This window comes from Buceros rhinoceros, unplaced genomic scaffold (genome assembly GCF_000710305.1).
Source record: "Buceros rhinoceros silvestris isolate BGI_N320 unplaced genomic scaffold, ASM71030v1 scaffold9782, whole genome shotgun sequence".
In the NCBI taxonomy this organism is placed as follows: Eukaryota; Metazoa; Chordata; class Aves; order Bucerotiformes; family Bucerotidae; genus Buceros; species Buceros rhinoceros.
Window position 1 is genome coordinate 34,958 of NW_010398302.1, and position 15,473 is coordinate 50,430.

A 15,473-nucleotide genomic window follows, 5' to 3' on the forward strand; every position below is an offset into this window, starting at 1 on the left:
ACTAATAATTTTCAGGAAAAAAACGGGGGTTGGGGGGGGGGGGGCTGTTGTTGCATTTAAATAAATACTGTTCCATTTCTGAGTAAAAGAAATGCAGTCTTCCACAGCATATCCAACTTCATCTGCACTCTGATCTCTATTAGGTACTCTCATGCCTAGCTTTTTTTAACATTTAAGAAGCAAGTACATCCTCAAAGCAGAAACAAGAGAGACCGAGAAACAAGAATACACATTTTACTTCTGCATCTGTCATTGACATGGATCCAAGCTAACAGAAAGTCACTTTTACTCTGCAGGAAACAGCTTCTCCATGTTAACATCAGGAGAGAATAATCCTGGTTGTTTTGCAATTACTCAATTAGTTACCATTCATAAATGGCTATACCACCCATGCAGGTGATGCAGCAGAACACTACAGACTCATACCATCTTCAGTAAGTCACTTAAGCATATATCCTGTGATTGATATGGGAGTGGTATTAACTGAGACTTGAAACAAAAGGCTGTGTCTTGCTGAATTAGAGCACTATGTGAAGTATTTAATCATTACACAGATTTTGCAAAAAAATTGCACCATAAAAGCAAATTGGTTCCATTAGATACAAGCTGATACCTTAACACATCTGGTTCAATAGCCTGCGAGGCAAGCTTCTCAAACACTCTAGTGAGGGGCAGATGCAGCGGATGGCTTTCATTGCGGAAAGCATCCTGACAGGAAGTTATGATGGTGCTCAACAAGCCAGATCCACACATCATCTGGCGACTCTTCTCTGATTTCACCAGGGACTGAATATGATAAACCACAGCACACTGGATTTCCTGTGAAAGCTGAAATGGACATAGAACTGAAGTTAGTGGGCTGGAACTAAAACTGTAGATGGTGATTGATTTTTTTTCTTTTTTGTCTACCCCACCCACCCACCCCCCACCCCCGTAGTTGTCAGATATTTGGGTGTAAAAATCTGGCTCAGAAAAACAGTCTCTAAGGCCAGAGGCTCAAGTGCTACTGCACAGCTGTTCTACGAAGCTCTGTGCTTGACCAGTGTGCATATACTCATCTGAGTAGCTACTTGGCCATCACAATTGAGCTTTCCTGTCATGGCACTATGGTAGTGAAGGAAGAGAGCAAACAGCTGTCATTCAAAAGAAGGGACCACCACCAAGGGTAGCTTATTGAACATGAGCTCCAAGACCAACACAGTAACTCAGAATATATTTAACACTGAGCACTGAGAGCTATATTGACATAATCTACTCTGTTCTAAAAGCACTGTTCTTAAATGAAATTCTATCTAGCAATATCTTGTAACAATTTTAAGCACTTCTCTGTGTGTTTTGCTGAATTGAAGTTTTACTTCAGTATTACTTACTTAATGGACTTAAGGAAGTGTCTCAATTCTCATAAATCGTCTTTAGAGCAATTTGTTCCCAATTAGGAAGAAAGCCTACCCCATTTACCTAAGCAGATTTCACACAAAAGTAACTGTGCGTCATATATTTAAACACAAATCTTACAAAGATGAAGCATTCCTACCACCAAGATCTCTTTGTCTTTTTCATATGCTCTTCTAGGAAACATCTATGCAAACTTTGAAAGAAAAGGACAACAACGGTGGCAGATATGCAGATTAGGACATGAGGGTTTGATTTTATAACAAGAGTGAGGAGCAACTTCACTGGATTCAGAATAAGCTAGTTTATGAAGTGTAAAGAGGGATTCAGCTCTTTTGCATCCAGACCAAACAAAAACAGCACAGGACCATTTTAAAGTCAACAAGCTATTTGTTTTCAAAGCACTTAGCAACCAAAAGCCCCACTTGCAACACTTAGATAATAATAATGGCACTTCCAATGCAACATACATATTGTTTTTGTAAACTCAACTACTATTTTTTGATATCTGAAGGGTGAGTTCTTTTCTTCTCTCCAAATGACTGTTCATTCCCAGTGACACAAATTTCACTGTGCACCTCATTACATACAGAAAGCATCCACCAGAGTAAACTACACTATTCTTCAGAGAAGTGCTTAGTGCTACAGTGTATCAAAGCCTCACTTACAACTTTTTGGATCTTTTAATTACTAATTTATTCAATATTTGACTGGATGCAAGGAAGTATCTAGATGTATAAAACCACTAGAAAACAGAGAATGACATAGGTCTTAACTAAGTGAAATCACTGGTTTACTCCAAAATAAATCCAATAAAAGCATAATGGGAAAAAAATTGATTGTTTTCATTAGCTTAGCAGCTTTGTCAATACCAGTACTGCCTTGTTTTGAATAAAATGTGCTGTTTTCATGGATCTTAGTTCCAGTAAAATTATATTTTAGTGGAAATATTAATGGCGGCCAGGAAACCAGGCTATGTGTTTCTATACGCAGGGATTGATTTTCCTGACACGTATTACTTGCACCATGAATCACAATATTGAAGGTGCAGTTAGAATGCAGCTGGGTTCACAGCTCTGCCTCTGATTAGAGTCTTAAGGGCAAAATGTCACCTCACAATTTGCCTGACTGGCTTAAGTAGTTCACAGATTCTTGCTCCTAAGAGCCTGTAGTTTCAAAACTTAGTAGCTGATTTTGATTCACTGTTATTTGTCTTCAAAATGATTACACTATGTTCAAGAACCTTTGGCAGTGGGTTTCACTTCAAAAGGATGTAATTTCCTTAGGTTTAAGAATGATACAGCAATAATTCTGTGTGCAATTGCAAAAACGCAAACTTACTTTTCAATCTCAGAGCACCTCGCACTTGAAAAGCTAGAAGCCCTTCATGTAAATCAGAATTAACTTCCTAATTTAGTTTTACTTAATGAAAAAATCAAGGCATCGAAAGTAGTGCTTTCAAAAAGATCCAAGTCACCCAGGATTTTAAACTGTTCTTTCAAAAGAAAAAGTAAGACATCCATCAGCTTAAAACCCATTGTCTGTAGAGAGTTTGAGTCACTACTGAAAATCATCTGTGCAATTTTTTTCTGAAAATAAACAATTCATAAATTTATCACAGCTCAAATTTCTGATGCACCATTCCCAGCTGCAAGAACATTTCCATTCTATCACAATATTCTGTTGATTAACTCTCACCTACTGACCTTAACAAGCAAAACTAACTTTGCTGACAGTGTGTATAACTGGGTTTTACAGTTACAGTGTTCCTGCATTCCTTGCAAGCAGAGGGGGAAAAAAGCACTATGAAGTACATGGACTGTTTCTCCTCTTCCAAAAACACGGACCAAGAGAAAGCCTAGTTAAATGCCCCACATAAATCAATTATATCATCTCCATTGGGCTTTTCACATTTCCCCTTGGTACAGCTTGTGTGTAAAGAGAAGCCACAGAGCTGTCCTCATATGAGTACCAGGGCTACCATTGCCTTCTAGAGAAAACACACTAGCAAGTCTCGACCAATGAAGTCTGGTAACAAAATCTCTTCGTAATATTGTTAATAATAATAAAATAATTTTGTTAATTCTGGTCATCTTGACAGTCCTCTGGCTCGCCAAATTACATTTAGTTGTAATATTATTTTTCCCTGCAGTATTGGCTGAATGTAGTGTCTCTCATTATTCTAAGCTACTGTGCAGTGCTATAACGTGATGTTCATGAGACACCTGAGAGAAAGGGAAAGCTGCCTCTGTGTGCCACCTTATAAATGACATGATTGCATGGAAAACAAGACAAAGCAGAAAATTATCTTTGGTATAGTTAGCCAGGGATTCTTTGCAGAGTTCCTATCTCTTCAATCCAGGGTACATTACCAAGGCTTTAGTGCAACTTTAGAGATGCTGGCTGCTTTCTAAGGGGAAACTGAACAGCAAGTGAAACAGGACAAATAAAAGGACAGGCTGTGGGGTTGGAAGAACAGAAAGAAAATTGCTTGGTCTGTATAAACAGTGAAAGCTTCAGAAGCTTTGGTCGATCTATAAACAAGCAAACTTCTAACTAAAAGCCCAAAAATAACCTTGGAAAAGAATATGCAGACAGGCTGTGCATTTTCTTTTTTAAAAAAAATGTGCTGTAATCAGGCTCAGCAAAGCAAAATCCCCCAGGAGATAAGGCTGGAGCAAAACCTGCAGGAAAGCACCCAGGGGAACGAGTTGACTTTCAGCTACCACCCCCAGGCTGGAGGACCCACTGCCAGGGTGTTTCTAGTCTTCTTCTTTCTGCCAGTGTTCTAGTCCATTCTCCTTTCCTTTCTCCCAAAGTCTTGGCTGCACAACCCGAAGGGGAATGAAACCCTAGTCCAATACCCAAAGAATTTCCTTGTGGTGTGGTAACTTAGGAACTCACTGTGATAACAGCAGTTACATCAGCAGTGATAACAGTAATATAAGTCTAAAGGCAAACAAATCTCAAATGACACACGGTTTCTGTGGGCCATATCTTACTATGTCAGAGACCTTTTCAGTTTAGAAAGAATTCTAGAAGTACAAATACTTGAAGTTATATGCTGTTAACATCTACAATAAGAACAACCAGTTTAGGCTAAATTTAAAACAGGCATAAAGGTCTTTTATAAAGGTGCAAAGTCCTTGTTGATGCACAATGTTTCATTGTGACTTCCATCAAGGTTTCTGTAAAGCAGTGCTTTCTCATTGCCATTTCTGTTTCAGTTTTACAACAGTTAACATGACAGCAGTTTCACCACAGCATAGACAGGAATAAAAACAGAGGATAAATCCACCTGTGGAAGCAATAATATTATTTAACATAAGTATATATAATTTCCATCAAAATTAATCATGTGAGGATTTTTGTCCATGCTCATAAAAAACCTTCCAGGATCATGACACAGTACTGATTCACACACTGATTCTCTCATCACAAGTAATTGTCTGTCCCTTACCCAGCCTTGTCAGAACTAGATCTCCTTATATGATGTCAAACATGGGAAAGATCTGACACGACACTGAAGCCGTGTCTTAAAAGCCACAGTTCCAAAATGACACAAGGATGCAGCATCTCAATTTCACAAGGGCTTATGCAGTAATATATGTTATGATTAAAGGATGAGATATATCTGAGGGGAAACTTCATTCTTTTTAAGGTAGAAAAACACCCTGTGAATAACCCAAGCCACATATCTGAGGCAGATGTTAACCTTTTTCCTTTACCTCGTTTTTGAAACGTGGCAATTCTATCTTTCAGCATTGAACAGGCAGCATATTAATAAAAGGAAAATCCGCCTTGTATTTGGTCAAACTTTATGCAGGCTGATGGGAACTGGCTTAGTATCAGTCCTAGGCATGAACATCAGCAATATCCTCTAAATACAGTTTACTGGCTCAAAGACTGGGTCTTGGGGGATTTTAAGGCTTTTAAGCAAATTTTCATATCCATATCATACCAAACATCATACCCAAGACATTAAAATGATTTTTGATCCTACCTAGGAATGGCAGTAATATACAACACAAGCCTATTCTCCTCAGCTTTTAATTGTCATTCTAGACAGTCAGAAAAAATGGTTGAAGTGCAAGACCATCTGTTTTACTGTCTGCTACTGGTTTTCCTATGCTGATGGGTTCAGCCCATCACTGCTTCAGTCTGACAAAGGCCACTGAGAAGCTGCAAATTTGTCAGGAAATGGGTATTGTCTCTGAGGGTCAGAATCAAAGTACATAATTTTAATGACTTCCATTAATGTTTCTGTAAAGCAGTGCTTTCCCACTGACATTTCTGTGAAAGCAAAGGATTGGCACATGACTCGCAGTGATTCTGAGAATTTTTTCCAGATTACTCCAAACTCTTGGGTCTAAAAGATCCATCATAGCACTGAAACAAGCAGAAAGAGATGAGATATTGTCTGTTCTTCACCATTGCTCCTAAAAAAAGTACTATTTGACTCAGTATTAAACTCAGAGCAAGAAGCTCCTTCAGATTTTGAATAAAAGGCTACATTTCTCCATCCCTGAAGAAATTATTTTATCCCTCGTACAGCTGTCAAACTGTTTCACTAAGAGAAAGAATAGTACTCTGCTTGGGACAAAAACCTTCAGTTATTATCCCTCTACCAAGCAGCTCCTCTTCCCTAGCCATCTAGGCCCACCTTTGGCATCAGACCTTGCCTGCAAGCAGCATCTCAATTGCACAAGGTCTTATGTAGTGGTATATGTTATGATTAAAGGTACTAAAGTCCAGCCTTTTGTGTCACTACATAGCAGCATCAGTGGGCTGCCCAAGCTATGGAACATAAGGTTCCACCCATTCTCTCTCCCACTTTTAAATAGAATTAGCCAGAAAAAAATTATTTTTCCTCTATTCTTTCTGTGGGTCATTTGATGAAGAACTCTTCAGGACGTGTAAACTCCTAGCTGAAATCTGACTCATGACCCTGCATGACAGTGGTCCCATTTCACTTGAGTCAATCCTGCTCACAACAGCAATACTAAAAAAACCAATATCAGTAATAATATCTTTTTGAAGAAATTTTTTTAAGAAAAAAGGAGTGAGAAAGAAAGATAAGATGAACACACCTGAACACATAACTGAAACTGCTGGAATTTGTGCTCTTGTCCTTCATGTTTTTAAGAACACTGCCATCTACTGAGGGTCTGAAAGGCTTTCTCTTTCATAGAGCTCACCCCAGAGCCAACACTGATAGTGTCTTGATGACACTTTCATCCAATTAACTGTGCTACTTGTTTTTCAGAAATTAATTACTGTAATTAACAAAATTTCACTAGCTCTTGGCTTGGTTCCACTACACAGAGTTGGAAAGTGCCAGCAATTAGTTGCACTCCCACCTTCCACAGCTCAGGATGAACATTCTGATTTTATTTCAATTCCTCCATATGTACTTTAACTGTATTCAATTATTTTAGACTAAATAGCACAGACAATATAGGCAATATGCCTATATAAGAATGAGTGTGTGTATGGAAGGTTTGACAAAGCAAAACAGATTCTTGTATCGAAAGTTTATGGACTGTTAGGCCTAGAGCCAGTTCTGGTTGCTGTGTCCATTAGCAATACTTTAAACAATTTTCAAGGGATTTCTAAACTTGCGCCTTTGCAGTCAGTATTCTGGGACCAAGACCATCAGACAGGTATAGAAACACTTAGACAAACTAATACCCTTTGTTGTTCTTACATCTGTTGACTCAGTGAAATTTGCGCTGCCAGCGTTCTAGGTAAATTTTAGTACTTTCACATTTGCAAAGAGTAAGCGATTATTGGAAATGAAGCTACAGAAAAGTAGCAGATGCTGGTGAGATGGTACTTTGATATGGTTGTATCTCAGCCTATACTCACCTGAGAGTATCCTTCTTTGTACAGCTTTGGCAACAACCTCACCATAACACAGACAGCACCTGGATGTACAATGGCACAGTCTCCCCTTTCCCACCTGCAGGAAAAAGACATGTAAGAGTTATCCTCATAATTATCATTAACAACAGCAAAGAGGGTCCAACAGTGTCACAACGGAGTACAGCATTAAATCCTCGTATCAGTAACCAGAGTCAGCATTTGAAAATAAACAAACAATACAGATGACCTGGAACACCTGGAAACCTCCTTGGAGTAACAAAGGCAGGACCTTCTCATGAGCTCACATTCAGGAACCTGCACATTCAAAGATGTGCAGCAGCCTCTTTAAACAAATTTTGCCTTCAAAGGTACTTGCAGAACAGACAACCAGCAGATCTCTCTGATCCATCAGCCCAGAAACAGTATTATATTTTCTATTTTCAAGCAGTTTGTCACTTTGGTCACTCAATAGCTTCAGTTCTTTGAAATCATAATAGCAGTATGCAAAGATCAGACAGTCTTGATGAAAGCAGCATGCCACCCTTCCCTTCCAACACCAGCATCTGCTTAAACTAGTAACAGACAGCTAAGGATCTCTGCTTCTCCAACAGTTTTCATTCTGCCACATATCACTTCTGTACATTCAAGCACAGGAAGAAACTGCAGCACCAGAGTTACCACAGAGAAGATATGCTAATGCCACGATGCAGGCTAGAGATCAGATATATCTCAAAGATGATGCCACAGCATAGCAGTTACTCTACTGTAGTCACTGCAGGCCCGTCATGTTCAGAGTATCATCATCATTTCTTGGTGCACCTCTGAACTGGAGTTGTGATGTGCACTATCAGAAACATCTGTTCCAAATAATCTCATGAGAAAAGCAAAGGCAACGTCTAACAGCCATAATTAGACCGAAAAAAATAAAGCGCAATAAGCTTTATGGACTGTATAAACAACGGGTACAAGTAAAGGAGTGAGCATAAAAAAGGGTTTTACAAGGAGGGTAAAAAGGCTGTAATTAACGCGTTAGCCGCTTCCAAAAAGGCTCCAAGAAGCGCGTTATGTGTAGCACACTGCCACCCTGTGACAAATAGCCCTTACTGCACCCTCAAGAAAGGCTCAAAGAAACTGTTCCTTTGCAATATTTTCTGTGTAAATGAATCAACGTCAGATCCGGTATCTTACTGCAACAGCGGCTCCAGTGTGGACACACACACCTGTACTTGACATGAACGTGGGTGAGTTTTAAAATGTCAAACAAGAAAAAAGCACATGCTGAAAATATGCTCTCCTCCCACCTCCACCCCAAAACCCTAACCACCTTTAATGAGAAAAATCCAGGCCCATTAGAATCAAAAGGATCAAAAGTTCAGTCAGTTTTCCTGCTGTGGCAGTGCTTCCAGAGCAAGTTCATTTTTAGCCTAAGTTGCTGTATTCAAGGACTGGCTTCTCAAATTCTCAATTAAATTCAAATTTTCATCTCCAGCACTGCAAAAATACATTACCAAACAGTGCCCAGTTCTCATACACACAGCAGTCTTCCTAAAGACTCAGGCACTGAAGAATTATGGTTACGTTCAAACCTCAAAATTTTTCTTTCATATAGAGAATATTTTTTATAACCCATATGGTGTGTAGTAAAGGTAAAATGTCAGCTATCAAAATGCAAATATCAGAAGACAATAATAGTAAGTGATCCTTTAAAAAAAATAAAATCATGAAATGGTAAAGACATTGCCAGAACTATAAGAAGAAGTTTTCTTACTTTTGAGCCCTGCCTGACAGGCGTAGCACTCTCCAGGGCTGTTAAGAAGGAAGAACAAAGAAGAAAAATCCAGAGTCCCTGACCGTCATCGAACTACACTTCAACCTCCCTGCTAGCACTGCACACTCTCTGCCCTCTAGGAATATTATTTAAGCCTTATCTCCAGCCTTCTCTGTGGTTTTCTAAGAGACTTTCATTTTCTGGCTTGTCTTAGTTCAAAAGCTGTCTCCACATACCAGCTCCGCACTCCTGTATCTCTTGTAGTCCTGCCCCAGGGCTATCCAGTCTGGCCCACAATTCCACTTGATCTATGCCACCAGTATTACGGTGTGAATATCAAATATGCTCTGCACTGGCTGCTACTTAAAAACAAGACAAATTAGAGGGTTGGGGGACAAAGTGAGATGCCGCAAAGAACCTGAAGACCCATTAGCACAGTGAATCTGTGCTAACAGTAGCTGCAGCAGCCATTCTGCTAGGGTGGGCACAAAGAAGGGCTTCCCTCCCAAAGAGCGATCAGCCTCAGTAAACACAGCTTGCAGCAAGCTATTTCCAATCACCAGGAGTAAAAGGAAAAAAAAGAGGCCCCATCTGTCACAGAAGGTGTTTCAAACATTCATGCATAAGCAGGAACACAGAGAGCTGTTTTTCAGATGGGAATGAAAAGGTCAATTCCCCTCTGGCCCAGCAGCTTGCAGCATCATTGACCACAGCACAGGGTAAGACGTTAAAATATTATCCTGTTAAAATACTGATTTTCCTGTGTCTCCGTCACAGGGTCCCATAGCATCACCTCCGTTAAATACGTGTTGCAGGATGAGGCATCACAGGCCACTTATGCTGCCTGCACTCAAGTTCCTCCTTTCAAGTTGCATAGCCCAAGGCTGAACCGTTCTTCAGAAGGAAGCGTGAGCATGCAGTACAGCTAAGAGGAAGCTGCATCAGGGGAACTGCAGGCTTGCAGGAACGCTGGGAACTTGGCTTCTTATTTCTATTTTCAGAAAATTTACTGCTGGTAAAGGATACAGGTCTTGTGGCCTGCAGATTGACAGCTTACCTCTGCTGTGTTTGCACACACTTTTTACCCACCTCTAGCTAATCTGGCTTCCTTTTGTGCCTTCACATCCCAGAACCAAAGCCAAACTGTCCCTAACCAGACACTGTGAACTGAATGGATCCCAATTTACAGCATTAGTTTCTCCACAAGTAGTATTCATTCAGTTACTGCACAGCCTCACAGCTTGACAGGCAAAACATCCCAAGGATCTAGGAAGCCTTGCTTCCTGTTTCAGATCTAGTAACTTGAGAAAGACAAGCAGAAGATAGAGCCATACCCTTCCGAGCACTGCCACTGATCTATTCTCCCTTATCCTCGCTGAGCCTCCCTTATACACACACTTAAGCTGCAGGCTATGGACTTGTCACAACCACCACCAGCCGTACGATCTCTTCACATTGACCTACGTTCTCCGAAACTGGACTAGGAAGATCTGCTTTGAAAAGAGTATTCATTGCTCCTGAGCCACCAAGTCCTCTCCCTAGCACTGAGTATCTAACCAGAAGCCTCCAGTGTAATTCAGAGTGGTGATAAGGAGCAAACAGCTCCATGACTATTTTAAAATCAGATGCACAAAGGAGCAAAGAAATCTACTGAAGGCTTTTCTAGTTGCTTCAAGCAAGTGCAAATATGACCAGAAATAGTTACTCAGCCTGTCTCAGTACTAGCAGAACAAAAGTTCTGCTGACTTCAGTGACTGCTAGCTACGAGTGGCAGTCCTAATGACCTGGTCTTTAAATTCAGAAGATGACTGTGGAATAACCTACAATAAGGACTAAAGGAATCTCACAGTTACAAACTTAGCCTTTTTAAGCATAACTCCAACCAGAAAGGTTTTTGAGAAAAGCACTGAGAGATCAAAGATAAAGCTACAAACACATGAAGGGGCAAAGATCTTACAAGTTACTAAATGCAAGTTATTCAGAATTGATTCACAGCTGACAGCTACATTGATTTCTGGTGTAGACTTTCCTTCCTGCAAAGGATATGTATTTTTATATAAACATTCATTAAGCGAGTCAGGCAGCACTAGTATTCCTTTTCCATTTTGCTCTGTTTCAGCTGTATGAGTAAATGACTGAGAATGTATGTGTCTGTACACATATGCCTGGACACACATGCATGGGGAAATAGAGAGTTTTAAATAACTTAAAATAGTGGGGTTTTTCAAATGTATCAGGTAACTGGAAACAGCTTTTCACATAACTGTAAAAGTAAAAATTGTTCAGAACATATTCAAGCAGAGACTAAAATCAGGCATCAAGTCCCAGCAACCCTTTCCTTAGAGCCCGTTCCTGCTCCCACATCACATGTGTCAGAACCTTCAGCATAAACTCTGCAACTCTCAGAGTTGTGTGTCCCACTGCTCCACTGAACACTTATGCCCCAATGTTTACCATCATTTACCCTTCAAAAAGAGATGATTTCTGCTGTGTGGAGGCCTGGGAGTTGGGACTGTAGCACTGGTTTGTTTATTCTAGGCAGGTTAGCTCATACTTTACCTCAGTTTACTACCATACAAAATACAGATGATAGTCTTACTATTATATCTTATAAATAAAGACTTACTTCTCTTCAGGGTTTCCCCAAGGCCTATAGGCAGAGGCAGGGATTTTGTTGCCTGATCTTTTAAAAGCAACAAGATGCTCTTCTTGAGCTTGGGGTCCCTCCTGATCATCTCTTGATGTCTCTCCCATCTCTGACTTTTTCTCCTTGAAGAAGCTCTCCAGATGGAGTGTTCCTCTGACCATGTGATCAAGAAAATTCAGAATCCATATGCAGTTCTTTAGCCATGTTGGGAAAGGTTCTGAGGAGCAGAAAGCTGCATCCAAGAATTCTGCAAATGTCCTTGTCTTCTCAAGGTTCAGAGATATTTGCCATTCCCCTTGTGTCCAAAAGCATCCAAGTGACCCAAGATCCTCTGCCATCTTTTCGAAGAGACCATTCCTCTGGAAGAAGTTGCTGTTGACAGGATCCAGATGCAGGGCTGCTGTTACCCCCTGAAGCGTGTAGAAAACAAGTTCCAATATGCAATTCTGTCCAACTGCTGTCCACAGTCCAGATGGAGGGTCCTGCAATGCACCTTCCATGTCTGAGAGAAGGGACAGGAGTCCATTGAATCCACTGCAGTTTCTGAAAGCTGAATGGCTTTTGGGACTCTCCAGTATCCTCAGGAGTGACTACAAACATCGGGAAGGAAGGTGACAAAAGCACTTAAACCAAGGGACAAAGAAGCTTTAGAATGTTTTAAAATTTCAAGTTTGCACCAAAATTCTTTCACTGAAATTTCAATTTTCGAAGAAAAAGAATAGTTGGTCAAAGTAAAGGTCACCCCTGCACAATTTTTGTTCTTCTCCCTTCCCTCATACACCAAACTGGTCAAAGAATTTGAATGCACCATCAGGAGCAACCTGTGGAGTCAGCCTGACAGGTACGGAATAGTGCTTACAGGAATAAGCAATGAAATCAAATTTCCTGCATTACATATCCTAGTCAGTTTGACCGGAAGTAGTTTCAGACCTTTGGTTATTCTTTCATTAGTCTTCTGAGACTCTCTCCACAAATATGCCTTTGCCTTAATTAAATAAAAGAAGGGATTCAATTGTAAACAGCCACATACAGAAACTGAGAAGTTGGCACAGCTCTCTATAGGCAAGACTTTCTATGGCCCTGGATACACGTGATGAACCACACTAGACTTTGGCTCATATGACTGAGCAGACCCTTTTCAAAAAGCCAGTGACAGGATGATCCAAAGAATACTGCAAGTAGCAGGTTCTCCTCATTAAGAAAGGCAATAACAATTCTCTTTCTCAGCACAGGTACTTTTAGAGTTTGCACATTTTGGAGGAAAAAATCCATAATCAGATCCCAAGATAACAATTCATTAGATTTTCTCTAACTTCAATGGGTTTAAAGCAGGTTATAAATGAATGTCACTTGACAATATTACACATGCAGAAAAACCAGCCTACACCACTCATAAATTTTTAACATCACGGGCTTGCCATTTTAAAACAAATCTAGAAAAGTTGTTGAGAGTTGTAATGGTGGAAGTAAAGTTGGTGAGGAGAAAAAAAAGAGCTTGCAAGAAAACAGTCTATTGCATTTGTATGTAATCCATTCCAGATTTGGGGGATGTTGCACAATTCATTTTGTAAATATGATGCTCTTTCAGGCAACAAGGACCTTTCAGATTTGAGGCTGTACCTTTTCACAGTGAGGAGAGCTAATTTTACATATAAAGTTTCCCAACAGTTATCCAATGAAAGAGGTTCACTTCACAATGAGCTGAAGAGGAAGTTTCCATCATAAATATATCTTCCCCTAACAGGGCCTAGGAACGTGAGAAAGGGTTGCCAGAACTGGAAGGGGAGGGGAAATTATTACTGTCATTCGATTTTGTATGATAATGTATCAAACCAGGCAGAGACTTCTGAACAGGGAGTAAATTTAATAACTCAGAGTTGAAGTTATCAGGATGGCTTTAACACATTTCAGAGAAGGTCAACAGTAACCAAATTTCCTCCAGCTCTAACTCAGTTAGAATTTAATCGCCTATGAGTTAGTATTCCTCTGACTTGAATTTATAAAACTCATGTCTGCTGGAAACCCCCTAACTCAGTTAACGTTAACAGAATTTATTTCACATTCCATTATTTGTTATTCCTCATAATTGTCCACGTGCCACGCTGGAATACGGCAGTGCTAATTGCATTTGGGTTCAGGCTTTAACAGCTAAATATATATTAGCAAATCAATCTGAATTTGTGTATAACACAATCACAGTCCCAATGCATGTAGATAATAAATTCATTTGCTTACATTATGCTTTAATGCAGTTATCATTTGTCAAAATGAGACACTGAGGCTGCATTTATTTTCATATTAGTTTGGACACCATACTCTACTTTTCCACAAATATCATTTAAGTTTACTGTTTCAAATCAAAGCTATAAACTTTGTCACATTTTGGGTTTTTTTAAAGTAACAAGGTTCTTTTCTCACAGAAGCAGCTGATATATTGCTCTGAAATATGAATTCAGTTCATAGTTAGTAGAGAAGGTAGAATGAAACTAAATCAGTGCTCATGACAATGCTGCTTTTCTGTTTGATGCTTATGACCTAAACCAAAATAAAGCACACTGATTCTTTCCCCTGCTTCATTGCGTATGGATAAGACCTTCTATAAACACAATAGAGGCCATGAGTAGTTCTAATTTATTTCTCCAAACATGATAAAACTCCTCTTCCTTTCCATAATCTCACTTCTGTTTTTCCATGACATTGAGAGATTATAAAAGTAAGGACAGCAAAGTGTCAGGCTTGTAAACTTATCAGAATCAAGCTGTTCATCTCATGCCTACCCTGCCCCTTCCAGTCTTACTCCTTTACCTCTTCTCACATCCTCCCCTCCACATCTCTTCCACTTTCACTCACATTTGCTTATTCTGTCTCTGTAATGTTACATAGAACTGCTCATACACCTGTGCCCTTTGCCATTTCCATTTCTCTGTCCTGCATTACTATTTAAGTCTTCACAATCTGATACTGAGTAAAGTTGTTGAACACACCCACATCACTAAAAATCAATTTATCAGAATCAAATACTGGCCCATGGTTCTCTTCTCTTCTGCACTTACCTTCTTGGAAAACACAAAGTGCCAGGCATAGGATTAAGAGCAATTTGCCACATGCCAAGCAGTTTCCAAGAAAACAACAGCCAAGTTGGAAGCACATTACCTTCAGCAGATCTAGTTTCAGATTTAGTTCCCCTTGAGTAGAAGAACAGAGAGCCCCAATAATAATGCTCATATATTCTTCATAGCTGATGACTGACAGCTGCTCCAAGATGCTGAGAGTCGCATTCCTGTAGCACTGATCATCCAAAAATATCTTGATATATGGCACCATTCCGTGGTCCTTCAGAACAACTGAGGACAAATATGGTATTATTTGTTACTCAGACTATCCTTTACTTATATTTTTCACAGGCAGATTTTCAGTGTGGGAGTGAAGAGCCACATTTCTACAAATACAGCAGGAAAGGCAAGAATAAGAGCTGATTAAGCTAAAGATGATACAAACTGAATGGCACAAGAGCAGCTAGGAATAAAATGACTGGATGACCGTGGTTTCTAATCATCAGAGATGACAGCTTCCCATACATTAATGAATGAAAGGGAAAAACACGTTTGTAGTGTTCAGCTCAAACATATCTTTAGTTTATGAAGGGGACTGTTTGATAGTTTGTGGCAATATATTTGCACTGTGTAAGATGCTGCAAACAAAATGATTCTAGGATTCATGAATGGAGTGGATTCCAGTATTTGGAAAGCCTCACTATATATACTATACTCATGGAATATGTACTATATTCTATGAGATTCA

The 15,473-nt window shown here is 39.7% G+C and overlaps 1 protein-coding gene across 1 annotated transcript in view; it reads right to left on the reverse strand.

The window, feature by feature from the left end:
* Positions 1-15,473, reverse strand: part of WDFY4 (WDFY family member 4) — a gene marked incomplete at its 3' end in the record, with an annotated part of 48,055 nt that overhangs the window by 25,744 nt on the left and 6,838 nt on the right. The window contains exons 7-10 of the mRNA XM_010131051.1: positions 14,826-15,016; positions 11,652-12,262; positions 7,261-7,354; positions 614-828 (exon numbers count right to left, since the gene is read on the reverse strand). Coding sequence (XP_010129353.1) covers positions 614-828; positions 7,261-7,354; positions 11,652-12,262; positions 14,826-15,016 — 1,111 coding nt within the window. The remainder of the gene's footprint in view (positions 1-613; positions 829-7,260; positions 7,355-11,651; positions 12,263-14,825; positions 15,017-15,473) is intronic.